The 27,211-nt window shown below is 36.9% G+C and overlaps 3 protein-coding genes across 4 annotated transcripts; 1 reads left to right on the forward strand and 2 right to left on the reverse strand.

Moving 5' to 3' along the window:
- Positions 1 to 1,494: 1,494 nt before the first annotated feature.
- On the reverse strand, positions 1,495 to 5,060 carry LOC118444222 (urea transporter 1). 2 transcript variants are annotated; one of them, XM_035872286.2, is made up of 10 exons: positions 4,915 to 5,060; positions 4,667 to 4,786; positions 4,410 to 4,529; positions 4,042 to 4,193; positions 3,801 to 3,936; positions 3,205 to 3,288; positions 2,913 to 3,060; positions 2,651 to 2,835; positions 2,423 to 2,590; positions 1,495 to 1,681 (listed from the first exon to the last, which is right to left on the reverse strand). In XM_035872286.2, exons 1-10 carry the CDS (start codon positions 4,951 to 4,953, stop codon positions 1,646 to 1,648), a joined length of 1,188 nt encoding a protein of 395 aa, XP_035728179.1. In that variant the 5' UTR covers positions 4,954 to 5,060; the 3' UTR covers positions 1,495 to 1,645. The 2 variants fall into 2 exon arrangements, with proteins under 2 accessions (XP_035728179.1, XP_085516997.1); XM_085660871.1 differs by having other exon boundaries at positions 1,523 to 1,681; positions 2,423 to 2,552.
- Positions 5,061 to 5,495: 435 nt separating this feature from the next.
- Mcm6 (minichromosome maintenance 6) lies at positions 5,496 to 9,006 on the reverse strand. Its single transcript, XM_035872263.2, has 11 exons — positions 8,816 to 9,006; positions 8,544 to 8,687; positions 8,148 to 8,412; positions 7,863 to 8,065; positions 7,586 to 7,784; positions 6,981 to 7,511; positions 6,615 to 6,920; positions 6,214 to 6,547; positions 6,010 to 6,132; positions 5,804 to 5,946; positions 5,496 to 5,722 (listed from the first exon to the last, which is right to left on the reverse strand). The coding sequence occupies exons 1-11, from the start codon at positions 8,905 to 8,907 to the stop codon at positions 5,606 to 5,608; spliced, it is 2,457 nt and encodes an 818-aa protein (XP_035728156.1). The 5' UTR covers positions 8,908 to 9,006; the 3' UTR covers positions 5,496 to 5,605.
- Positions 9,007 to 10,039: 1,033 nt separating this feature from the next.
- LOC118444219 (uncharacterized) lies at positions 10,040 to 14,630 on the forward strand. Its single transcript, XM_035872282.2, has 3 exons — positions 10,040 to 10,098; positions 10,442 to 10,728; positions 10,833 to 14,630. Exons 1-3 carry the CDS (start codon positions 10,057 to 10,059, stop codon positions 11,335 to 11,337), a joined length of 834 nt encoding a protein of 277 aa, XP_035728175.2. The 5' UTR covers positions 10,040 to 10,056; the 3' UTR covers positions 11,338 to 14,630.
- Positions 14,631 to 27,211: the final 12,581 nt, after the last annotated feature.

Consider the following 27,211-nt stretch of genomic DNA (forward strand, 5'->3'; position numbering starts at 1 on the left):
TCGCATTGTTTTCACTTTGCCGTATCGTATTAATTTTGTGTACCAAGTCCTTCCGCTTTTTTCATTATTACGTTCCATGTCTTTAATTTGTTTGTATACGTACGAGTACATTGGATAAGGAACATTAAAATATAGGTAATGTTAATGCCCTCCTTCCTCATTTTTCTTTCTAAAATATTTTTCTCCAAATAAAAGTCTCATATATTATTGCGAAATGACAAATCGAATATTTGTATGTCTATTAAGAAGATCGTAAAAAAGGAATAGTTGTATTATTGGACCACTTCGATCCGTGGTGGCGCCCTTCTCATGATTCTCCTTGCTATATCCCAAAACTAGATTCTGGAAAATGAAATTTACATAATCCTATTATCGCTATCTATCTTACGTGGTAGCGAATAAAGAACTGTCTTGATCGACCTTCTTAAAGGATTATCTCTGTGAAACTTTTCAATATTTGCCAACGAAATCGCTCGAATGTAAAAGAAAAGTATTTGGAAAAGAAATTGTCCTTTGTAAAATCGAACAAGTTTTCAAATAAAGCGAATAGAATGAAATGGAATTTCGCGATAACGACGTCAAAGTAGAGCCGATAACAGTGTTCTCTCGCTCGAGGACATAGATTTTATGCACTACATGCAGAGTTTTACATTAAATTCTCCAGTTGAGTCGTATTCGCTGCTACGCGATCAAAAAGTTTACTAGGTAAAAACTTTTATATTGCTCTATTCTGTCTCCGATTACATTCTCTTTGCAATATTAGTAGTAATTTAAAGTATTTTCAAACGATATATATCTTTTCCCTATTTACCTGTATTTTTTTTCCTGTACTCGAAAATTCGCAAGACTTTTTTTTGATGGATCAATGGAACACCATTTCGTTCCATAGAAAATGGACACTTGTGAGAATCATAAAATTGCGAAATCGATATACGTTCATTCAAGGCGAAAGAAAAGAAGGACTGCATTGTGTATGTATCGCAAATCTAGTGACTTGGCAATAAAATATCACGCTCAAATGTATAGACCGCAACAGGGAAAGTGATCGTATAAATTTTATCGATCGACCTGTGGCTTTTTACATGCGAACGCTTTCCATAGAAATATCTACCGTTCCAGATCTTGAAAATGCTGTCGAGATCCACAAATTTAACATTACCTTTCCCCGCTTTTCTGAGATAAGGAGATTAGCACCTCGATTTGATATATATATATATATATGTGTGTGTGTGTATGTGTGGGTGTATATTCTATAGACAGCGAATAAACAATTTTGTCGAGATTAGAATTTTTTTCCAAAGATAAGCAATATTTCGGTAAACATGGAATTTCGAGAAAGTATCGACCTCTCTACGTTTTTTCAGCATTGTCTGTTCATCCGTAAAATTGCTAAAGTAATAAAAATCGATCTGGATACTTCACGTTGATGAAACGATCAGATCATAATATTTGGAAACTTCCTATTCGTGACTTATCGAAGTATTACAGGAAAACTAAAGATATTTATACAGAGATTTCATTGAATGTCCTATCGGTACTTTTGTAAATAAAGCAAATATGAATACAAGTAATATTATCTATACATAACAAATAGTATAATATATTTTATTATATTCCAAGAAGTAATTGATCGTATCTTCTGATCCTAAGGAAGTGCAGGGTCCATCTCGGAATCGTCGACCTATATTAAAGAGAGAAAAGAACTCGTTAAATTCCACGCGATCTATTGAAACGAAAAGCGCAGGCGTCGAGCTTTTGAATACTTCATTTCATCCTTTTATACGCTGAGCTCAACTCCAAGGCATAACATCTAACCTAAGTTGGGACACCCTTCCTACGCGCGTATCAAAGGAGAAACTTTCACTCCTCACGAAATAAGGCGAATAACTTTGGTAAGGGAGAAATCAATTTGTAGAGCTCCCGGCGAAGGGCGTGGTTTTCATCCCCTGTTGGGGATGTTGGTACGATGATACATCGATATCAAATCTCCACCAAAAGCTTTACCTCTGTATGATCGTTTGTTTATCTTTCTTAAGGAGTAACGTTTGATGTTTGGAAATCAAATAGAGATAGCATCGAGATGCGTTCCTCAATGCTTATTTTATCCTACCGATTAGATATATACGTTGCTATGACTCCGAAGATAGACTGAGAAGTAGACTGAAAATATTTCGAAATAAGACTCGAGGTACATTACGCGATGTTTACTATATCGCCATAGTGGGAAGACTCTGATCGTACTCCGATGTATTTATTATTTACGTATTTATCAACTCGGCGTATTAACAGATGTCATAGGTACGATTAGCCGTTTATCTTGATGATTCATGGAAAGGTAATGAAATTATGAAATAAAAGATTTTAAATGAATCGCATAAAATACTGTACCTTTTTTAAAGTATATTAATACAATTATACCTACGTTCTCTTGCATGATTTTCTTTCTATTTGTAAGATAATCGTGACGTTGCTTCTCGGGATAAGAAGATTGCAATGGTTTTGGAAAAACTGCACTCAACGATGCACTTCGTAATTGTAAAAACAAACTTGAGCTAATTACAAAGGGCAGTGTTAAAAATGGTAAACCGACCTGGAAACGAATTGTTATTAACATAATTGCACATTCTATTGTGGAATAATACCTACTCACTTTGCCGAATATAATTCGGAGGACATATTGAAGTACCACCGTGTAAACGATCGCTACGAGAGTTGCAGCAGCAGTCTGTACGTTAATAACGAATAAATTACCTCCTAAGGCGGCACCAGTCAAGAAACAGTTGAATCCCCATAATCCCGTGAATACCTCATTGTGTGGTGCCCCAAGTTCTAAGCCTACGTAAATGAACTCATCTTTAAGCATGCGAGAGTTCTACAACGAATGTTTATTAATATCAGATGGAAATACCTGCCTGCGAGTGTACCAATAAATACACCTGCAAAAGAAAATCCGGCAGTAGCTGGGGAATAGATTAAAACTGCTAAATAAATAACAGCTCCTGTTACGACGTTGTCCACGCTGAACAATTGTGACGATGAAACGACCATTCCTCGGAACACCTGTAAAGGAAAAAATTATTGAAATATTCCGTTCACCATTAATAATACTCTTTAAAAGTTCGATCGTTGATCGAAACGTATAAGCAATAGTAAGAGCAAAATGCATTGAAATCGAATAAAACAGAGGAGATAGTTGATCTTTACCATTCCCCAGTCGACGTTAACGTCTGTTACATTCTCCGCGATAAAACTGGCATCGTTTGTCCTTGCATCACTTGTTGCATTGTCCTCGAAACAACGAGAGTATAGAGTACAAGTAGCATCTCGAGTTTGTACACAATTGCTCATACGCCACAGTGATATCTCCTCGGCTATGCAACTTTCGTACCGCGATCAAATTGCAACCTTCGAATTAATATTTTCGAACGAAACTTTCAAGACCGTCTCGTTTTCGTCTCTATTTCTATAGATAAAATAGATAAGAAAAAATAATGTATCTCAGGACGACGTCGCTCTGAAATCCGAGTCAAGGGTAATACATCGTCAACGAAATTCTAACCGAGCTTGATCAATACCAGGGGAAAGTTATACCGCGATGTGGGGTGGTTTGGGTTTGGATTTTCCCTCACGAAAGCCACGTGAAATATGTATAACCTGGATTCTAAGATGAAGAGCCCTTTCTAACTAAAGGGCTCTTTGCTACGAGAGAAATTTATGTTCATACAACGCTGTTAATAGATGATCTTTGGCCTGTCTTGATCACTGTGACGCATGGAGTAATTCAAAGTACATATACTTACTGTGCCTTTAATTTTGAACGATTCGGTAAAACCATTCTGCGTGGTAAAAACAAAAAGTAATACTAATTCTACTAGATTAAACGCCCATACCGTACATGGAAATTTAACAGTCTCCAAAGATCGAGCCAGATAAACACTGAAAATATTAATCATGACTCCCTGTGAATTATTTCTGATCCGTTGAAACGATTCGAAATTTTATTTTGCTCATCGGCCAACAATGTTCAAAAATTATCCTCACCTGATTATGGTTCCTATGAGTATAAGTAGATAACTAAAAGCATCAAATTCACCATAAAACTTTGGTACTAAATTGCACGACAGAGTACCAATTAAAAGTGGATTCAATACGGTCAATCCATTTTCTATAATATGTTGAGAATCTTTCATCAGCTGCAAATGAAATATTACAGAATTTGAAGGATGAAAAAAGAGTTTGCGCATTGCAGTAGGATTCTTGTGTCCACTCGTCAGTAGTCGGTTTGTCATAACAACAAATACGATATGAATCAGGAGTGAAGAAAATTACACGTTGATGAATTGCGATTTTATAAAATGTGACTATGACATGAAATATTATTTGAAAAAATATTCATATCGTGCACGTACCACGGAAAGCAAAAGGCCTAGAAAGCCGGTCGCAGCAGAAAAGGCCAAGATCTTTGGTGCCGTTGCTCCTAAAGCGATTACTATTAACAATCCACTTAGTGGATTATTAGCAAACGCGACCTAATGGATTTGAAATATATTTCGACAGATAAAGTAAGATCCAAGTGTTTACTTTTAAGTTGCGCCTTTTTAAAAAGCATTTATCTACAATACTTCATTAATCGTAATCAATATTTCTACAAAATGTGCTCACTCACTTGACCATAGCCTCTCAGCAAAGCATCCAATAATTGCAAAGGAACCCAAATTGGCTTATTCTTCTCTATTAAAAATTTTTTCCAGAGGAAAAAATCACCGATACATGCTCCCCGCGCATCCTAACATTAATATCAATTTTCTTTTTTATTATATTTCTCTCTATTTTAATTTAAATTTTATTTTTATCGTGAACTTCAGTCATTCGGTATATACGAGCAATGACAATTTTTATGTTTTGTTAATTTACCTCTATGTAGGAACCTGTACGAAGTTTTCCCTCAGACATTGTAGATTCGCACAAAGAACATCATATTCTGACAATACCTGACTCTTTTTACTCATTGCTCCACAATACCCCACCATACGAAGATAAGTATCATGATGATGATAAACATGTGTACATTGTCTGTTTTTTTTTTCTTTTTTTTTTAACTCGTTAACTCTTTGGTATAGATAAAAAAGAGAAACTGGTTAAATTTCTCTTCGCGTAGTATTCATAAACTTCGTAAGATATAACGTAGGACTTTGGAAATATTAAATTATAATTAAAAAATTTCATCTGTTCGTAACAGTAAGTCACATTACGAGAGAGTGACTATATTACTGAACAAATCAAACTGTTCAGTATACTGATCTACTTTGAGGTACTGCTAATTTATCCTCGAATGAGCTCATTGTCATAATTAACATATGTTAAAAAAAGGAATTAACATGGTTGTTTTTTTATTTATGAGGGCACAACGATTAAAATGTTTCGTGAAAATATACGACGTGTTTCCAGGCTAATAATCTAATTGAAAATTAATCGATTTTTATATTTCTTTTTTTTTTTTGTTTATACAAATTATCTTTGGGTGTATTACAAAATATGACGAAAGTATAAAAATATTCTGCAAACTTCGATTTTTATGGGATTATAGCTGCAAATTGAAAAAATATTACGTATCTAAGACATAGTTAGGATGTACCACTAATAAAGGATCTTCCTCTTCTTCCGCATCTCCTTTGCCTTTGCTTTTTAAATCTCTTGTAGTAAGAGGTATTATAATTTGGTCCTTAACACAACAATAATGAGCATGATTAAATCAAGTAGCATTAAAATTCAACACTTTGTGAATGAGTAGACGAATACATACATGATAAGTTAATCTGTCAACAATCTTCTCGATGAAATTTTTTCGTTCTAACAATTCCTCTTCAGAATCTATTTGATCTTGTATTTGATCGAGATACCACACAACCAAATCGGACTTACGTATACCGCCTCCTTTTGCATCGTCTATAAATGAAATTCGTAATATTAACATAATTGAACATAAGTTCACGCGTAATGGTGCCTCACCTTCATTTTCGGCACGAGTTTCTTCGCTTCGCATATATAGGATTAACATATTTGACAAATTTTTATACTCTTCGAACGACATGGTAAGTTTCTTCTTTTGTACTTCTTGTGGTTCGTCAGTTGCTATGAAAAAATAAATTTATATTTTTTTTTCGTTGTATTATATTTTACATCAATACAATTACTAGATGATATTGCAATTACGAGGAGTAGGCATCTTGTCGTCCATATCGACTTCATTCAGTGCAGCCATGAGTGGTGGTGGATCGTCTATTCTTACGCCTAATTTTTCTTCGTTGTCTACGTCTTCCAAATCAATATCTGGCTGTTCAACCGTGACAATACTTTTGTTCAACAAACGTTTCGCTTCTTTAATATGCTTTACAGTAACTTCGTCCACACACTCAAGCTTAGCTAATGCTTCTGATAATCTGACCATGCTCTCTAATTGTCTCACTGTAACTTTCCATTTTCCTGAACCGCTACCCGTTCTTTGTCTCATTGTTGTGTAACACTCCACTAACAGTTCTGCAGCTTCCTGAATATTTTGATCAATTAAGCTATCATATAAAGATTTTTTTTTTTTTTTTTTAATAAAGGCTCACCTGACTTAAAACAGGTTTGAAATATTTTGCAAAGTTTATGTATCTTATAATCTCTGATTGAGTGTATATCACCTCGATATCTTGTATATTGTCACAATGTAAATCTACGATTCTTTTGGCAATAGCATTATCTATTATCTCGTTACATTCATCTACTACAATAAAGAAAAGATCGAATCTTGACATAATAGGTGCTGTAAGTAGAATATTTTGTTGCAATGATCTTTTCCTATCGTACCGTCCACCGATAGGATTAGCCGCTGCCAGTATAGACGTTCGAGCATTTAGAGTTGCTCTCACACCTGCCTAAAAATATATTAATGTATGAACAATTAATGTACGTTCGTTATATATCTTCTGATTTACCTTAGCCAACGAAATTGTTTGCTGTTCCATAGCTTCGTGTATAGCTACTTGATCTCTAGGATCCATTTTATCAAATTCATCTATACAACAAATACCATGATCAGCAAGCATTAAAGCTCCAGCTTCTATAACAAATTCTCCAGATTCTTCATCTCTAACTACAGCAGCAGTTAAACCAGCAGCACTGGATGCTTTTCCAGATGTATAAACTGCTCTAGGAGACATATCAGTAACATTTTTAAGGAACTGTGATTTGGCAGTACTTGGATCTCCTACTATACAGCAATTGACATCTCCTCTTAATGATGTTCCTTCCTCTGTGGTCTTTGCAACTCCTCCAAAAAGCATTAACGTTATTCCCTTCTTAATTTCATCATTACCATGTATTGCAGGAAACATGCTGGTTGATAAATTTTGATAAAGATTTTTATCACGGCTCATTTCGTATATACGATTCCATTCTGCCTCAGTCATTTGCTTTTTCATCATTTCTTGAGATATTTCTTCCATTACCATTTCAGTTCCACCAAACTATAATTAAAGTAAATATTATTGTTAATTGTAACACTCAAATTTAATATCTTCCAAAAATATATAACAATCACCCTAAGACTAGTTGCTGTAATACTACAAGCAAGAAAGGCAATTTTATATGTTAAATCTCTGACACCAAGTGCTTTAAGTCCTGTTATACCCTCATCTTGGTCACCCTGTTTATGTCTTGATCCAGGCTCTGATTTTACACCAGGTAAAGCCAATGCACCTACATCCGGTACTACTATTAATGTACCAGTAAAATCATATCTACAATATCAAAAGTATTATTATAAATATATGTAATAATAAAGCACAAATATATTTAATATACAATTTCAAAAATACCTATCACCAGCTTGTACGCTTTCTACTGTTTCTGCTCTTAAAATAACTTCAAGAGAGCGTGGAATGCATCCTCTAGGCAGTTCTGCTTGTGTTTCCTGAATTCTTACTTTTTGAAAGTCTATGAATATGGAATTGTCTACATCTAACATAAAACGACGTCTATTACTGCAGACAGGATTGTGACAAATTGTTGGATTTGTAAACTAAAAATATAAATTTCAACGATTAACTTAATGACACAAATAATACAGATGATCAAAATAAATCCTGATTTTTGGAATTTACCTTAAACTGTTGTTTTATGTTTTTAATACAACCATTGCAATCCATACATATAAAAGTGCCTAATACTAATTCTGGATGAACAGGATGCGTTCTAACTACTTGTCCAGATATACGAATGAGAGTACCTAGCTTAGAAGTATTCAATTCTCTAAGCTTTTGTCTTGTTGGAACATCGGTGAAACTCACATAACATTCTTTATCTTTGTTCAGTTCTCCTGTATCTTTTACAAAATTGGATACAGCCTGACAAAGGAATGGATATACTCTAAAAAAAAAATATATATATATATATATATATATATATATATGTATATATATAATATATATAATATATACATAATTAAGTTGCACATTTTTCAAATCCACACAGATGTATAAATTGCTTAAAGGAATAACCTGTAATATTCCTCAACTATTGTCGTAGATAATGCTTGATTATATGCATCAATATCATCAAAAGATACTTCTAAAGTACTTCGTTCTGGACTTATTAATTCCTTAGCTGCTTCTGTATACTTAATCGTACCATCTTCCTTAAATCTAACAATTAACATAAGTACAAATCAGTTTTAATAGATTTCTATTAGAAAAGTGTAAGCTTAACGAATAATATTCTTAATAATTTCGATACGATACAATTATTGCTTTTGAATCATTGTTTAACTTACTCTTCGAGGAAGTCTTGAAATAATTTTTGACATTTTAATCCTACTTCATCTGTCACACGCAGCCGACCAATTTGTGGATCTCCAATATCCATTTCGTATAATAATTAATAGCAGAAATTATTAAAATTATATCAAAATGTCTAATGTATACGACACCTCATAACTAGTTTTCGCGGGTACATAGAGTAAAAAATGGTTAGATGATCATCACGTCACTTCCTAGGAAAATGTATAGAAAGTTTATTTGGATATGCCACTAGATGGCTCCAATAAAACTTCCTTATCTTGTGAGTTTTCAATCAGAGAATGAACTTATCGACAGATGTTATGTGCTCACATAAGAAAATAGCGCACTCTACATATTGATCCAATAATTACAAATGATAGATCATTAATTAGACTTCTTTCTTGCGATATATGAATAAACAATTAATAATTTCTGCGATATGCTTTATGTTCATTAAATTCAATTTCTTTTCGATATGAACTAGAGGTTTTTAATACAATCACTATGTGATTAGAGAGAAAAAGCTTTTTATATCTTTCTATTAATATGTATTAAACGTAAATAAAATTAAAATATAAATCAATAATATAATATTATTTATCGAAATATTTGTCATACATATTTTCCCACTCGAATTTATCATTTTTCAAGTGGCACTTCTCAGCTTGCATTTAATATTGCCGATGTATAGCTTATTAATCGAATATTGGTAAACGTTCGACATGTTCATCCTATATAGAATAGGATCGTGTCCAAAGCCTCAATTATCGATCAATTACTTTCATATCCTGGTAATATTGTCTCGGCTTTACACATTATCTATGTTATATATATATAGAAATTAAATAATGATATTCCGAATGATCGCATTCTAAAAGTTTCTTGGTATTCTTTTGAATGATATTTAAGAGGAATTAAAATTATTTGAGCGTAATAAAAATGATAATCAAATTAAAAAGCAATTACTTGTTAAATTTGACCTCCATAATTACAATGAAACATTCGACCTGATTCGAAAGCCATGTTGTCGGAACGTTAAAAGTGCAGCGAGGGTTGCATTTGGTCGAAGCCGAAAAGGGAAAGCGATGAAATCTTTCGAGTGGATAGATATGTAGCCGGTGTATGTACTTCCGGCCTTAAACAAGGCTTAGCTCTTAGCGAACGAACCGTCCTACGGTATAAATGGAACGCGAAGTGCCTACAGACGTTTTAGTTCTTTTCAAGATAGTGTCGGATGATGGGCCACGCATCCTATGAAATACTCTTCTTTTTCTCGGTAAAGTATACGTGTTTCTTCTAATTCTATGCATATAAAATAATTTGATGCAGCTGTTGATGTATTTCATCTGTCAAAATCATATGTTCTTTGAGCAGTGTAAGAGTCTAAGAATGCATTCTCGATTTAAATGTCAGATCATAGTAAAATTTAAGCACTCAGTTACATTTCTTTTTATTCTCAAGCGATTCTTTGTAAAAAAAAAGAAAAGACAATCGAGTAAAATATTATTCATTATTATATGCAGTTTTGTTAGAACTTTGTAATATTTTCTTAAATGATTACGAACGTGTCCTTTTCTCGAACGGGACGATGTTAAAGCTCTTTTACTGATCTAATTCAGGTGACGTGCATCTACATGACGTGCGGAATACTAACGACGAGCCCAACGAAATTGCCGTCCATCGTACACGGCTATCTACCCCCTCGAAGCGTTCCCGTTTCGACGAGTTCTTCAAGGAGCGTTATTTACGCCAATCACAAGTACGACGTTGTCGACGAACCTGAAGAAAATGACGATCATCGTCTAGAAGATAGCTATTTGCATCCAGGCTCAAGGCCAACTACGGTGTCTCTTTCTTTTAAGGATGAAATTCCTAAAACGTTCGATAAAGCTGAGAAAATTGTCAGGTGACGATTAAATTTGATCTTCTAATTACCAATTGTGTCAATCCTTTAATTAACGTCTTACTTAAATGTCAAGATTAATATTTTCCAATTAATTTGATGAACAGCTCAATGAATCAGAATCGCGGGAGATTCCCACCGAGGTCAGAAAAGTTTTTTGATATATCGACGAAGAGTTCAAGCTCGATTGAACGTCATCTTCTTGCTCCTGTCAGATCGCAATACAAAGTAGAGGAGGATGCAAAGAAAGAAGAAGACTATGTCGTTAGAGAAAACACAGCTACCGATTACGAAGGATCGCCGGCTTATCTTGGGAAAAATGTAAATCCGACAAAGCCCTATCACGATTCGCAAGACATAACAAGCGCCATCAAGTTTCTGGATCGTTTCCTAAGCAGGACACTAAACGGCGATAGCTACAACAACGAGCTACATCCACCAACCAATCCTGTTTTGGCTCTGGTCCTGTCTCGATATGGACGATACGTGTCTGGCCCACGAAACCCTCGTCTATATTCATATATGGCGGTAAATAATATCCATAACAATAGGCCCTTCGGACGGTATAAGCAAGAATGCGAGGAAGAACCGAGATACGTCAGTTCGAGATAACTCTGATATTTTGTCTAGATATAGTTTCATACGAACGATTTAATTGATTTCTTTTTTTTCTTTTTCGTTTTTTTTTTTTTTTTTTTTTTTTTTTCCTATAAAAATGCCTCGGGCGACACTAGATGTTCTCTTTTTGTACCTTTTTTTTTCTGTTTTCAAATGGATGCAACTGATGAAACCGTTTCGTAATTTACGGTTATAAATTAATGTAATTTAATAGGGTATCGTAACGAGTTCAACATCATGGATTCCCTATATTACAAAAACGTGAATAAGCAAAATGTGCACATGTTATCTCGTACGAGTGTTCCAATATACCGCAAAAATCAGATAGAAAAATGGTTAGGATTATTACGGAAATACGATCGGCCAACATCAAATGCAAAATCTCGAACAAATATTTTTGGCGCTCGATATCGATTATGATCTTCGCAAATACACTTTTAAAGCTTCGAGACGATCGCAGGATTTCCGGATGTATTTTTAAGGTGTTGCTCGCACGACGTGCGCCAAAGTAAACCGCTTTCATAATGGACTGCTTAAACGTTGATCCACTTGAGGGAAACGAGAGGAGAAGGGCTTCTAAAAATCTTTCCCCTTTCATACAACTATTTTTTCTATTTTTTGTCCTCTCCCTTTCCCTCCTTTTCCTTTTTGGTCAACGTTTCAGCATCGTTCTTTATTCATTTAAATTTGCCTCCGCGCATAATTCTCTTTCCTTTGAAGCCGACCCAAGTACGTTAGCCGTGGAGTAAGAGGAAGGAAAGTAAAGGTTCCTTAGATATATTAGATTTGTTATTTCTTTTTTTTTTCTCTCTCTTTTCTCTTTCGTACGTTCAATGCTCGTAAATTTCAATTATAGATTCGAGAAAATAAAAGATTTTCATTTTTGAAAATTATCAAAATATTAGTAGAGATAAAACGTGTTAAATGCGTAAGCTCAACGAGTACAATCGAGACTCGTTTTATAAAGGAAAAAGATAGTTAACGAGAATGATTCAAGTATATGAACTAAAAGTCAGGTCAGCGATAAATATTAATTATCGGTCTTGTGTCCAACACGGACGTTGGAAATAATGCGAAGATATGTGCAATCGCGTGGCCTCCAATTACATATGACGATTGGTGCAATAAATAGAACGATAACTTTGCCTTCTTACGTATAGATAACTATGGTAGATAAAGGGTATTATAAATGGGCTAGTTGGCGACGTTTTCGCAGGTCACTTAATCATCTCTAAGAAGACTCTGATGTATTCTAGCAACAAGATTGTGAACGTTAAGTGGGTCTTGATTAACGTCGTACAACTTTGTCAGAGAGAGAGAGAGAGAGAGAGAGAGAGAGAGAGAAGAAAAGAGAAAGTACATTATACGATATATAATGGAAATGCGTTCTCGCGAGCGTGAAAATTGTTACCTACCTAGATGGAAGATCGATAAGCATCCCGAAAAGTATCCCAAGAACCACGTCACGGTTTCTCGTAAATCTTTAAACACGTCGAACGCGAGATTTCGCGCTGTGAAGTAAATAAAACAGTTCTCCCATCATTATTCCCTCCGCGGAGCGTGAATTTCCCCTCGAATTTCTTTCTGCTTATGTAATTCTACGGCTCCGCTTGAAAGAAACGAGGTGAGTGTGAGTAAGAAAGAGAGATCCCCGACGGAGAACAGCGGGTGAGACTGAAATTGCGACGGTGCAAGCCGCGTCTCGGGTTCGAGTCAAACCGCAATAAAAAGCAGGGAAGAAACCGGAATAAAATATGAGGAATACGTTCGCGCTATCCTTTCTGCGTCCGTAAAGAGAAAGAAAAAGGTAAGAGAGAAAGGGAATGAGCTCGTTTGAGGACAAGGGATGAGAGAGAGAGAGAGAGAGAGAGAAAGAAAAAGTGGAGATGGTATTACTTCGATACGTTTCGAGGAAATACGCGAATGGCAAAAGATGGAGCCATTCCAAGAGTAGTTTCTACGATGACAAATCCTACTGAAATTTTTTCCTAATACATTCAAATTTTTAACTTTCTTTTATTATTTTATTTCCCACGAATCATGTCTATTATCCTTTAGCCGAGTTATCGGATTGTCGATAATTGCGATGATTATTTGTTTGACATTTGAAGACGAGCGAAAAGGATTTTCTTTTCCTCTAGCTTTTCACATTGAAAAAAACGAGAACGACAAAGAATCCTCGTGAAAAGTTTAATCATATTTCTGGATATATTTCATGAAAAAATGTGTATTGCAATGGAATATTTTTTATAATTCTGTAAACTGAAAATTATATAGAAAAAACTTTTGCACCGCAAATATGAATATGAAACCTTATAATGCTTATAATTATTTCTATGAAATATTCACTCTAGTACTTTAAAATATAAATGTCAATTGAGGAAATTCAGGAGATATATATTTAGATAGTTAAGATCAATCGGGCAGAAAATTTGTAGGGAAGAAAAGTTGTAGTAAGTGGGAAACACAAAAGCAAAGGTTTTCTCTCTTTCGATGTCCCTCTGTCGATTAGGACTATGCGGGCATATTGCCAATACCGATCGACTTCGTATCAGATCGCACGCTCGTCAGTTAGCATTGAAATTTCGATTGGTTCGCATCGATGCACCTCTACCTCCTCTATCACCCTCGGAAAGCCCGAGGGAGTGAGCTCCGATTTGTCTCCGTGCCGCACGCTTTGTTTTCCTCATCGGTGCTAGTTCGGTTCACTCTCATCTCTCTTGCTTTCTCTGTCTACGTTGGTCCACCCCGGTCGTGGCTTACCAACATTTATCTATGTCCCACCTTCGTGTTCGTCTCCATCGACGAGAACCTGCGGGTGGCCTCCTGCGAGCATTCTCCGCTAAATACACATGGGGTAAGCTCAAGCCTAAACAGATTTCTCTGGCTAAACTTTCGTCCACTCGATCAACGGAGAAGGAGAAAGAAAGATAATGTTTAATGTTCAGTTTTTAAAAAGATCTCTAATTCATCTTTTCTCTGATTCATTTCAACGGATTCATAAAACACTTTGCTTATCTTAAAGTTTCTCATATCTTATTGTTAAATGTTAAAGATACTTTGAGTAACGTGTTAAATCTGTTAGATAGAAAATCACGTCTTCTCCTTTAATCTCCTCCGTAATCCCATTGACACGTACCTACCAACGCTCTCGCTTTCCGAGTCTCTCTCCCTTTTCTCAATGAGATCAACTCACGCGATTCCCCTAATTAGTTCCATACTCGGTTTCGAACTTATGTCGAGAAAGTAGCACATGCGAGCGAACTGTATTTATCGGTCTGGATTTATTGCCCTCGATTATATTGACATTTCTAATACGAATTATTCCTGAAATGTTCATAAATTAAATCTATTTCCAGTAAATCTGTGAAGGTTCTTATTTAATCGAGGAAAAATTTAATAAAATTTCCGAGCTACTATATTTGACGTTAAATTTAACGTCGATGCAATCTCGACATTCATCTTTAGACGTCAGCGACAAGAAACCTCCATGGTTCTCTGGTGGATTTGGTTTCTCAAAGAGTGGCTCGTGACAAATAGCCGGCATATCGTCGACAGCAAGCTCGAGGTACACCTACGCGATAACAACACGAGCAACATAGAGAGACGTAGGTGTGTCCTTTCATGCGCAGCAATTTCCCTTAAACTCTCCTCTTTAAGCCACATCGCGTCGACGCTAGTGGTGGTGTATGGTGATGGGAAGGGCGGGATGGAAGGGATGCAAATAAACTCGAGATCCCACACGTGACGCGTCCGAGTAGCCACTCGCTTCTACCCAAGTCGCTCTCTCCGTTCTACGATCCGAGGCTCAATTACGAGCAGAGGAAAGGGTTACCGCTCTCTCTCTCTCTCTCTCTCTCTCTCTCTCTTTCTCTCTCTCTCTCTCTCTCTTCGCTTCACCATCGCGAACGAGATGGGAGTAGTAATACGGTTGCTACTGGCTCTGTCGCTGATGGCCCTGCTGGTGGTGGTGATACGCCGAGGTGAAACGGTTCAAGAGGCTACGGACTTCTTTCACGACTCGCTATTCACCAAAAAAGAAAAAGGAAGAAGAAGAGGGAGACCTCGAAGAAAGTGCACGCACCCGAGGCATGTAATTGCCACGGTGTTTATAATTGTTGCGCGCTCTCGTCTTTGCACGGCTGCTCTTCAATCTCCTCTCTCTTTCTCTTTTTCTTTCTCTTTCTTTCTCCTTCGAAGGGAACTCACGAGTTCCCTCGCGGCCCACTCCGCCGTGGGCTCTTCAACGACACGGCAAAGAGAGACGAAAAATTAGTCTGAGGATAAGCGACTTACCCTGGTCTTAACCCCTATCTCTCTCTCTCTCTCTCTCTCTCTCTCTCTCTCTCTCTCTCACGCGTTCTTTCTTTTCTTTCTGAGCTTTCACCAAGGAGCTTTAATAGAGATAGAGTATAAGAAAGTACGCGTGCGAGAGAAAAGAGACGCTTTGTTCTCTGGTTAGAACACGGATCGAAGATCTCTCCTTGTCCGAAGGACTCGACCGCGCTTTTACGAGAAACGTGATAAAGATTAATGTCTCTACATCGAGGAACGTATACGTCCTATTCACCAACACATCAAGTTTGTACGAACAAACGCGTATACATGCTGCTAATCCTAGCTGTTGGTTATATCGAGTGTCTGGATAGGATTGACGTCTGCCAGGATTAGAGGGCTCGCCTATCTGTTATGCAAAATCCGATTAACATACATATTGCGACGTATATACGTGGATGAACATCTCCTGTGCATTTTTAACGTGGTAAACCTTGTTCCGAGCTGTAATTGGTGATCATCCCGATGGCTACGGTTATTATTTGTAGAAGAATATGTACTTCGATCCGATATGGTTTCTATGATATATTTAGAAAAGGCTGGAAATATGAATATTGTCGTCAGCGGTGGAAAAATATCGATAGATTTTCCGATATCGAAACTCTGCAAAACTTAATGTGTGTCCCTGTTTTAGGATAAAGGTGAGTCACCTCAGAAACGAGGACAACGATAGTATTTGATAAAAGATGATTATATAGGGAGTCTTCAATTTATCAATAATTTCTTTCATCTTCTGGATAATTGAAATCCGTAAAGTATCCAATTTCCTGTATATATCGTAGTACGAGGACAGCAGAATATAAGACCGAAAGAAATCATGATCGATCTTGAATTTTCATTCGTTTTACTTAAGTTTTCTTATCAAAGTTTTATTCGAAGATTTTATCTTTTAAATTTTCCATTTTAGCCATACAAGTTGGAATCCTCGAATCAAAGTTACTACATCGTCAGGATTCTCGCTAAGATTCAGTGTAGAAGGAAGTCGGAGAAGATGACATATAACATCGACCAGAGGGGATGCTGGAAGGATTCGTCAGGATGTTGCCGACACTAGTGTTGCCGTTGGTGATAGTGCATAAATAAACTCTCGTGCCTCTTCGTTGCGATTCGATCACGTCGAGCTGCGTTACTTCCACGTCGGCACGACGGAGCGTACAGGAACCACTTATATTTGTGTTTATTACGTCGAGATGTGACGTCACTTCCTGAGGGAAGAGGAGGACGGAATAACCTCATCACCGTGTATCCCGTAGATGCGACGCCGGTGGTTGGTTCCCCCCTTTAAATGGACCCGAGTGGATCCCGTCTGCCCTCTCTCTCTCTTTCTCTTCTCTTCCTTCTCGCCCTTCTCCCTCCCACATCTCAATGTTCGGACCCTTTTCCTTCTCTTCCGAGCTCCCTTTTGTAGCCGAGAATCTCCGAACGACTTCCACCTCCTCTCGAACGAAGAATCAAGAGTAATCACGGCGAATCGAATGCGACTGAGAGTGAAAGAGTGAGAGAGCGCGCGCAATAGAGAGAGAGAGAGAGAGAGAGAGAGAGAAATAGAGAAGTCGGAAAGAAACGAGAGAAGCTGCGAGCTACGACATTGGAAGTTTCAACCAAGCACGTTCTTGGACAAGGGACGAAATTGCAGACAGTAAAAGCAAGAGTACGTCGTATGATCGTCGTTTTACGTTACGAGCAAAGAAGTATTCTGGTTTGTTTATTCGCTTACACACATCTATATACTACTGAAGATAGAGTAGTGGCATTTTTGTCTAGAACGTTTCGAATCAATCTTCTATTTACCATCGTATCGGTGAGTGGGTTTTAGAAAGGAGTGGAAAGACAAGGATCAGAGAGCGGTTTAATTCCATTTTTATAGGCTGCCTCGGGGTAGTCCCGCGGGCCTGTGCTTTCAACTTTGATTCAAATGGAAATACCAGTGGTGGTGCCCTCCTCTGTGATTTACCAAAGAAAGAAGATAGAGGGTCGACTGAGTTGTAAGTAGGAATTCAAACAAAGCCGCTGGTAGGATGGCGCGCGACCGAGTAAAGAAGAGCATTTAACGCGTGGATTCCCTCTCTCTTTCTCTCTCTCTCTCTCTCTCTTTCTCTGCTTCCTGCTCAAGGAACTCTTCCCTTCCGTTTATATTCATTAGATTCGACGCTCCGAAGCGATAGAAAGGGTCTTCGTGAATATTTGGAAAAGTTGCACGCTTTTCTAACTTTTTCAACGAGAAGGATTTATGCAAAGAAGGGAAAATGCTTGTAAAATCTATGTAAAAAGGCTTAACCGTCCTATCCCAAAGATTTTTCTCTTCTTGAAAGAAAAAAAAAATTGCAGGAAGCCAAAGAGAAACGTTGGTAATCCGTGCGGATTCGACAAGAATCCAACGATCGAACAGAAAAAGAATGAGAAAAAGAAAAGAGAGAGCAAGAAAAAGAGAGAGAGAGAGAGAGAAAGAGAAAAAGAAGAAGTGAATTCCTCTTATCTAAAGAAAGTTCAACGAGAATTCGCATCGAGGCAAGCTACTTCTCCGGAGGGCTTCGGAGCTTTGGTAAAAAGGCTACTAGGCGAACGTAGCGACTCGAAAATCTAACGAAGCGAGCGAGCTGGCAAGCAGCTGCCACCGCTACTCTCCCTCGCTAGCCACCTAGCTATTTGGCTCTGGATTCTCCGCCCTGGGCGATAGTGCTATTTAGCGAGCTACTGGCGCAAGTGCAAAGTGTCGTGCCATTACAGGGTGGCAGACGCAGCGTTCCATTAAGCAACGTACGTTTCAGCCGTACGTGTGTCTCTACGTGCGCTGTGAAGTAAAAGAGATAGACAGATAGATAGATAGATACCAAAGCTAAAGAGAGAGAGAGAGAGAGAGAGAGAGAGAGAGAGAGAGAAAGAGAGAAAGAGAAGCAAAGTGGAAGGGTATGGTTGTATTCGGCGAAGTGCGCCTTTAATTAAACCGAAAGAGCGACATGTATTGTCATTCTCTACGATGGGAGTAGACAACTCGGAGAGAAAGAGACAGGGGAGAGAGAGAGAGAGAGAGAGGGAGAGAGGGAGAGAAAGAGGAAGAGTACAAGTGTAGGATGCGTGCTAGCCTACCGCCGGCCAGTTATACTAGTTATACGAGAATCACGCGCTGCTACGTGTTCGCTCGTGGAAATTTGCACCATTTCGTTTCATTCGTGAAACTTTGGACTGCCGCAGGCTCGAGTGGAAGCTGCGTAACGAGATCTTCCGCTCGGATTGCTTCGAGGGAAAGAGACCCACCCACCTCTCACTCTCTCCTATCTTTTGACTCTTGTGGTATTTATTTCCTCGAACAGTCTCTTTCGGGTCGACCCTCCTCCTTATTAATTGCTATCTTTTAGCTTAATTTCGTTCTAATTATCCCCCTATGGACCGTAAGAAAAAGACTATTATCATCCACCAATTACATTTTTTCAGTTTCTCTGTTTCTTTTTTCTTCATGCATTATCCCAACAATGTATGCTTCAGGATTAAGTATAAGTAGAGAAAAAATAAGTGGAGGACAGGTGCCGTAAGATACTCGGAAAGTTTGATGAGCCAGAAAGATTTTTTAGATAGATGTAATCCGATCTAGTTTGGTTCTCATTCTTGGGACGAGAAAAGTTTCAAGAGGAATCCGGGCTGGGAACACCTGTCATTACTCTGTTTTTATAGGAACCCGATCCACATTTCGAGGAGTCTCGAGTCTTTTCAAATCTCGTTGAAGCATTCTTCTGGAAGAATTTATATAGGTCAGCACGTTCGATAACATCCGACGTATACGATCGTGTTCCGAAAGTAATGAATGAATCCAAGAGATTTTAATCTTCGCTGCTCGTTTGTCAATTGTCGACATTTCACTCCTGCGATCACGTAATTTCTTGTCGGTCTTAATCTCAAGGAAATAGTTGACATTGAAGAAAAGTAATGTCCTGCCGTTTGTTTCATCGAGAAAGAAAGTCTTTGAGTTAGACGTGTCGCGTCGACAGAAACCGCGGTTTCTCAAAGGCAAGAGCGAAATTGTTTTACGACAAGGAAGGCTCTTGAATCCAATAGCGACTAGAGTAGAGAGCGCTGCTCGTGGATCGTTCGAAAGGAAATGGAGCAAGAGTGAAAGAGTGGAAAGAAAAGGAAAGGAAAGGAAAGGAAAGGAAAGGAGAGGACAGGAGAGGAGAGGAGAGGAGTGGAGAGGAGAGGAGAGAAGTCCTCGATTCTCAGATACAGTGTCTCGGAGGGCGTGTGGCCCACCCATGAGCTTGGATTAGCATAAGAAGCAGACCTCGAAGCAGGCCGCAAGAGCGAGTCGCGATCCCGAGAGGGAGCAAGATACATTCTCGTTCTCGAGTTACTCACCATTCTCTGGCGACCTTCTTCTACGGGAGAATCCAAAGAGGAGAAAGGGAGGGAGGGAGGAAAGAAAAAGGGAAATTCGAAGAAACTCGCGAGTAAGTTTCGCGTTTCCACAGCATCGCGGATAAGAAGAGACTTTCTTGTTCTACTTCTTCTTCCTTCTTTTCTCTTAGAATTCGACGTGAAAATCGGATTTCTATAAACGACAAAACGACGATAAAATTATGCCAAGTCCGTTTCTCTCTCTCTTTCTCTTCCTTTCTTTCGCAATTGAACCTTATCTCGAGTCGACTCTCCTCATTAGGACTTTACAAGCTCGATGTGAACTTTTCTAAGGGGGCCATGGGACCCTGGGATGTCTGAACTTTCTCGGAACGTGCTGAGAATTGCGACTTCGAAAAACGAGGGGATGACATCCTGGTGAACGTAGGAATTTTAAAATCGACTCGTTATATTTTCGATCCTGAACAGCTCGAATCACGGAAGACCTGATCCCTATGTTCAACTTCGTCTTCTTCTTCTTCTTCTTCTTCTTCTTCTTCTTCTTCTCTCCCTCTTACTGTTTCTGCACGAAGTCGTCGAGACACCGGGGGAACACGAATGCGAACTTCGTCTACCTCTTCTCATCCTTCCCCTTCTTTACTTCGCTACTTGTTCTGTCTCTTGAGAATAAACGTGTTTGACGATTTCAGAGAAGAACGATTTGCCGGGCTGCTTGCTTAAAGAAACTCAATTTGATGAAAGCTTTTGATACTCCTTCCCTCTTTTCACTTTTCTTTTATCCCATTATATCTTCTTCTTACGATCGATATTCATTCATTTTACTCGAATCAACGTTTTGATGCATGGTAATTTACTCATGTTCATAGAAATGTTTGGTCAACGATCCTTTGTCTAAACGATTAAACGGTCCAAAATATAAATGCATTGTTGAAAATGATAAAAACTCTATTTCGTCGCGGCTTACAATGGCCAATCACGGTTTTTCACGATTTAGTTATGCTAATCGCGACATTTACGCATAGCGACAGACCGCTTGACTGTGCAACCGGCTGCGGCATGCTTCTGCTCTCCAAGGATCTCCGTAATTGTCGCTGACTTCTTAATTGCACAGGCAATTAGCTCGGGACTCGTGAGAACGAGCGTACCAGAAAGACGAAGATACCGAGATAGAGACACTAGCGTCCGATCTTCCAGTTACAAAATTCCCTTACAATGTCCGTAGCAGATTTCACGATAATTTTAAAAACGACTATGCCACAACTACGAGGATTTTCTAAAACCTGACCATCTGTACAATTGGACTAGATACCATTAAAAATAACAGTTCACTCTAAAATCCATACATTCAAACAACCAAATACACTAGATAACAAATATATTATGTTATAACATGCAAAATGTCACAAAAACAAAGAATTGTACTCCTTTCAAAAGAATTCTTCCAGCTAAGATCGATGAAACACACATCTGAAACAAAAAAAAACAATAAAAGATTAGATCTTTGCACTATAAATATCAATGTAGTAAAAATATGTGATGCATAAATATAGTAGAAATGGCCACGGTTAATCCCTCGATGATCATCTGAAACAAAGAAAAACTGAATTAGTCATGTAATATTATTATAGAATATTTCAATGAATAAGCAAAGATAACGGCAAGCATAACATGCAAGAATAACATGCAGCATGCACTATGCACGTCTATTCATGGACGTGCAAGCAGATGCTCTTCATTATCTAATCCCCTGTCTATTATTATTATTTAATACTTCGCGAATCAATAAAAAATTTGTTACTTAATATATAAAATTTTTGACTCTACAGAATAGCATATAAATTAGAAAAAATCACTAAAAATTAATAAAGCTGATATATTAATCTAATATATAACAACGAAAAGCAATTATTTATACGCGTAAAAAGACAAATGAATAAACAAGAAAAACTACTTTAAGACAGAAGAGAATAAAGAAAAAAAGAAAATAAAAATTTTTTTACTTGAATAAATGAATTCTGGAAATAATTAATAAAAGAAGAAACTACGATAAGAGAAGAAATTTTAAAAGACGATTAAAATTTTTCCCTACTTTAGCTAAATTGAAGGTTTGTGCATCTTGTTAATCACTTCGATACGCACTTTAAGTGCTAATCGAATTCAAATCGTTAATCAATGACGAGCAAAAGTGACTTCGTGGTAAGAAAGAAAGGAAAGAATTTGTTGAGACTACAAATCATTTTTGAATATATCGAAAATGATTTGTCGTCGATAGTTGCCCTCTTGAGCCACGATTTGTGGGGGCCCCTTCGGCATATAGCCTCTTCTTGCTTCATGACCTACGATGAACCTATTACAACCTAGAATTAACTCTTCGCACATTAAGATTCAATGATTCGATCGAAAGGGAAAAATATACGATACGTTCAAGATTTTACATTTGCTTATTGAAAAACGACCGATTAATCAGGAAAGTGCGATGAGTTAATATACTTAATACTAAGTATCAAACAAGTTCAAAAATCTTTGGAGATTAGAAAATTATTAAATTCACGCAAAATGCAAGGATTTTTAAACTGTTCGATACAGTTGTAATCGCAAGATTACAGATTGACCACAAGAATGGAATATTGAAATTGAATAAATGCATTTTTAAATCTTGTAGACATTCCGTTTAAATCCGGAGACGCGACTTTCCACTCCTGAGTGGAATTTACATCGTGCGTCTTATCCGGTACCTACCTACTTAAAATTAAACACATTCACACAGAAATATATTACCTGCCTACCTAGACCTATATTTAAAAAATAACAAAACATTCGTTCCAACACATGCACTCCACGGTTCTCTCACATACCGCCAGGATGCAAAAGCCTAAACTAGAGAGCATGCCCCGGGGCACCTCCGACACCCTAGCTCAAACGCGTCTAATTATTTACTATTTAGGGTTACGTACCAATTGCTGTAATCGACTGTCACGGCTAATGATTATTGCGAAGATTGACTAAAGCAAAATATACTAATATATACTAGCATATACACATACTAGTAATATAAAAGTATTTCATCCACATAAAAAATATTTTAATTCTATTAGGCAAAACGATAATAAAAATATATTTGTCATATTAGGATTTGTATTAGTTTAAAATTTGTCGCGAAACGATGTACAATCCACCACCTAACACGTGCACACACAGGTGCAAAGTACACCGTGCACAATCACTAACGCAATGACAGTCGCCAATAAGGGGAACTTAAAATTATACCCATACTAATTGTTTCTCACCCATACGAGTAACACCTGGGCATACATATAGATGAGAACGCAGAAAGGATGGGGGGGAGAAACGGGAATTAGTTGATTAGAAGCTGAAAATCCTGATCTAAAAATTGATTAACTTAGCTTAGGTCCTACGGGCTATGAGTCTACCAGTCTCTTTGTTTCTTTAGCAATGACTCTAAAATCAATACTCAATGACTCTACTCGACCTTTTTCTTTTAAAAGCAATGACTCTATAGAGACTTTCCATTTATCAACAAAATTGATTTTATATTTAAATTATTATTACATCAATAAACCTCGGATGACCGCTTCCTACAAATGTTTACTTTAATTACTGAAAATCATACTTTCTCACTTGTAGTCCACGATCTATCCGTCGCGAATGCCTTCTTGTCTATTTTATATATATATATGTGTGTTTATACTATTTAATACTATTTAAATATATATATATATACATATATATTTAATTACTTTGTAAATCATGTCAATCATTCGACCTCTAATCTCATCTATAAAATGCACGTGAGATTACGTGCTACAAATTATTGATATTGCAAAATTAGAATGGACAAGAAGACCCTATCCTGAGCTAATAAAAATAAGCATGCACAATAGATAAATAATGAAAGACATGCAGGAAGAAAAACGTACCACTCGAGAGTAAATCCACAGTAGGAATTACTCACGGTCATGCTCGTCACGAATTTATTTAAAAAATTACAACCAGTGACCCGTGTCGATTCGGACCTTTCGTCCTCGACATGATGGGTACCAGAGGAACTTTAATTTCTTTACTCACTACTTATGAAGTTCTGCGATGGCTCCAAAACACTCGTACTCGTTGAAGATTGGAATTGAGGTAGGTCGATATCAAACTCGAGAGAAATCGTTGCTGATGTGCATTATAATGTCTCAACACAGTGACCTACAAACGAAAATTTTATTACTATTAGTTTGAGTAAATGATTGGTAATAATTGTTCGGTCGATAAGACCTGTCGATAAAAAACGTCGATAAAAATGAATTTATAATGTTCGATCGATAATTGACTAACCTGAATCGTTGAAGATCCTAGCACGATCCTTCAGGTGCTCGTTAATACAAAATGAACGATGAAAAGAGATGAAAGAATGTACTCCTTCTTCTATCTTAAGCTTCGATAGTACGCACAGTTTCTTGAGATCTGAAAATTGTACAAACATTAATAATACCATATATGGCGTACGTTTGAGTGTGTGTGTGTGTGTGTGTGTGTGTGTATGTATGTATGTGAGAAAAAGAGGCTATACATGTGTACACGCGTGCATGTTGGTACATATATAATATATTGAATTTCATCGATCATGATTAAGTTATTACAAATTATTAACTCGTGCACCATTAAAATACTAGAAAAGTATCGATATTATGTAAATAATTGCGGTAAATTCGAAAAAAATGAGGTTGTAGAGGACTCACCTTGCCCCCCGGGGGGGACGATTTTATTTTTACAGATAACTCTTAAACGCGGCGATGCCCGGACTTGCGAACACTCACGGATGAAGATCGCGTGTTTGGCTATCGATTGATATAGTGGATGACACTGAACATTAGAAAAAATTGACAAATTACCATCAATTAACGGAACGTCAACGATTTATTGCAACTAGTTCGTTCGTTGGAATTCAAAATGGCAGATTCACCCACAGCTACAACGCAATAGGCCCCCTACGCGCATGCGTACAGCGTCACTTTTGATATGGTGGCGCAAAAATTTATAATATTTCGATCTATTATATGGAAATATATAAATATAATAAAGGACATGATATTTCGTTAGAAAAGATATGGATAATTATGGTTTTTCAGTCGAAACACAGAAAATAATGACTGTAAGTAACATGTTTGTACAAACAATGCCAAATTTCATAGGAAAATCCTAATTGATTTTATCAATCAATACACTTCCGGTCGATAATTATTATTTATGTAATACGTCGATAAAAACGGATTGATAAATTCCGATCGATAGTTGACTTGTTGGAAGCACAAAAATAAATAATAGAACGGGCATACTTGTAAATATAACGTCATAAGATAAACAGCAATTGTCGAACCATAGCTAATAAATCATCTTTATCGACGTTTTTTATAGAAAATAATTATCGACAATTAATTTATGACATTATTTACAAGTATGCCCGTTCTATTATTTATTTTTGTGCTTCCAACAAGTCAATTATCGATCGGAATTTATCAATCCGTTTTTATCGACGTATTACATAAATAATAATTATCGACCGGAAGTGTATTGATTGATAAAATCAATTAGGATTTTCCTATGAAATTTGGCATTGTTTGTACAAACATGTTACTTACAGTCATTATTTTCTGTGTTTCGACTGAAAAACCATAATTATCCATATCTTTTCTAACGAAATATCATGTCCTTTATTATATTTATATATTTCCATATAATAGATCGAAATATTATAAATTTTTGCGCCACCATATCAAAAGTGACGCTGTACGCATGCGCGTAGGGGGCCTATTGCGTTGTAGCTGTGGGTGAATCTGCCATTTTGAATTCCAACGAACGAACTAGTTGCAATAAATCGTTGACGTTCCGTTAATTGATGGTAATTTGTCAATTTTTTCTAATGTTCAGTGTCATCCACTATATCAATCGATAGCCAAACACGCGATCTTCATCCGTGAGTGTTCGCAAGTCCGGGCATCGCCGCGTTTAAGAGTTATCTGTAAAAATAAAATCGTCCCCCCCGGGGGGCAAGGTGAGTCCTCTACAACCTCATTTTTTTCGAATTTACCGCAATTATTTACATAATATCGATACTTTTCTAGTATTTTAATGGTGCACGAGTTAATAATTTGTAATAACTTAATCATGATCGATGAAATTCAATATATTATATATGTACCAACATGCACGCGTGTACACATGTATAGCATCTTTTTCTCACATACATACATACACACACACACACACACACACACACTCAAACGTACGCCATATATGGTATTATTAATGTTTGTACAATTTTCAGATCTCAAGAAACTGTGCGTACTATCGAAGCTTAAGATAGAAGAAGGAGTACATTCTTTCATCTCTTTTCATCGTTCATTTTGTATTAACGAGCACCTGAAGGATCGTGCTAGGATCTTCAACGATTCAGGTTAGTCAATTATCGATCGAACATTATAAATTCATTTTTATCGACGTTTTTTATCGACAGGTCTTATCGACCGAACAATTATTACCAATCATTTACTCAAACTAATAGTAATAAAATTTTCGTTTGTAGGTCACTGTGTTGAGACATTATAATGCACATCAGCAACGATTTCTCTCGAGTTTGATATCGACCTACCTCAATTCCAATCTTCAACGAGTACGAGTGTTTTGGAGCCATCGCAGAACTTCATAAGTAGTGAGTGAAGAAATTAAAGTTCCTCTGGTACCCATCATGTCGAGGACGAAAGGTCCGAATCGACACGGGTCACTGGTTGTAATTTTTTAAATAAATTCGTGACGAGCATGACCGTGAGTAATTCCTACTGTGGATTTACTCTCGAGTGGTACGTTTTTCTTCCTGCATGTCTTTCATTATTTATCTATTGTGCATGCTTATTTTTATTAGCTCAGGATAGGGTCTTCTTGTCCATTCTAATTTTGCAATATCAATAATTTGTAGCACGTAATCTCACGTGCATTTTATAGATGAGATTAGAGGTCGAATGATTGACATGATTTACAAAGTAATTAAATATATATGTATATATATATATATATTTAAATAGTATTAAATAGTATAAACACACATATATATATATAAAATAGACAAGAAGGCATTCGCGACGGATAGATCGTGGACTACAAGTGAGAAAGTATGATTTTCAGT

The sequence above is a fragment of the Vespa mandarinia genome, chromosome 13 (assembly GCF_050613455.1).
Source record: "Vespa mandarinia isolate Hongniang chromosome 13, ASM5061345v1, whole genome shotgun sequence".
In the NCBI taxonomy this organism is placed as follows: Eukaryota; Metazoa; Arthropoda; class Insecta; order Hymenoptera; family Vespidae; genus Vespa; species Vespa mandarinia.

Bases quoted from the DNA above. Each gene is read 5' to 3' on its own strand.
- LOC118444222 (XM_035872286.2), bottom strand. From the start codon at position 4,953: ATGTCTGAGGGAAAACTTCGTACAGGTTCCTACATAGAG. The intron at 4,787-4,914 runs GTAAATTAACAA...TATTAATGTTAG, and splicing joins GTACAGGTTCCTACATAGAG to GATGCGCGGGGAGCATGTAT. The intron at 1,682-2,422 runs GTAGGTATAATT...TCTTTAATATAG, and splicing joins AGAAAATCATGCAAGAGAAC to GTCGACGATTCCGAGATGGA.
- Mcm6 (XM_035872263.2), bottom strand. From the start codon at position 8,907: ATGGATATTGGAGATCCACAAATTGGTCGGCTGCGTGTGACAGATGAA. The intron at 8,413-8,543 runs GTTATTCCTTTA...TTTTTTTTTTAG, and splicing joins ATAGTTGAGGAATATTACAG to AGTATATCCATTCCTTTGTC. The intron at 5,947-6,009 runs GTGAGGCACCAT...TTTCATTTATAG, and splicing joins AACTCGTGCCGAAAATGAAG to ACGATGCAAAAGGAGGCGGT.
- LOC118444219 (XM_035872282.2), top strand. From the start codon at position 10,057: ATGATGGGCCACGCATCCTATGAAATACTCTTCTTTTTCTCG. The intron at 10,099-10,441 runs GTAAAGTATACG...GATCTAATTCAG, and splicing joins AAATACTCTTCTTTTTCTCG to GTGACGTGCATCTACATGAC. The intron at 10,729-10,832 runs GTGACGATTAAA...TTTGATGAACAG, and splicing joins AAAGCTGAGAAAATTGTCAG to CTCAATGAATCAGAATCGCG.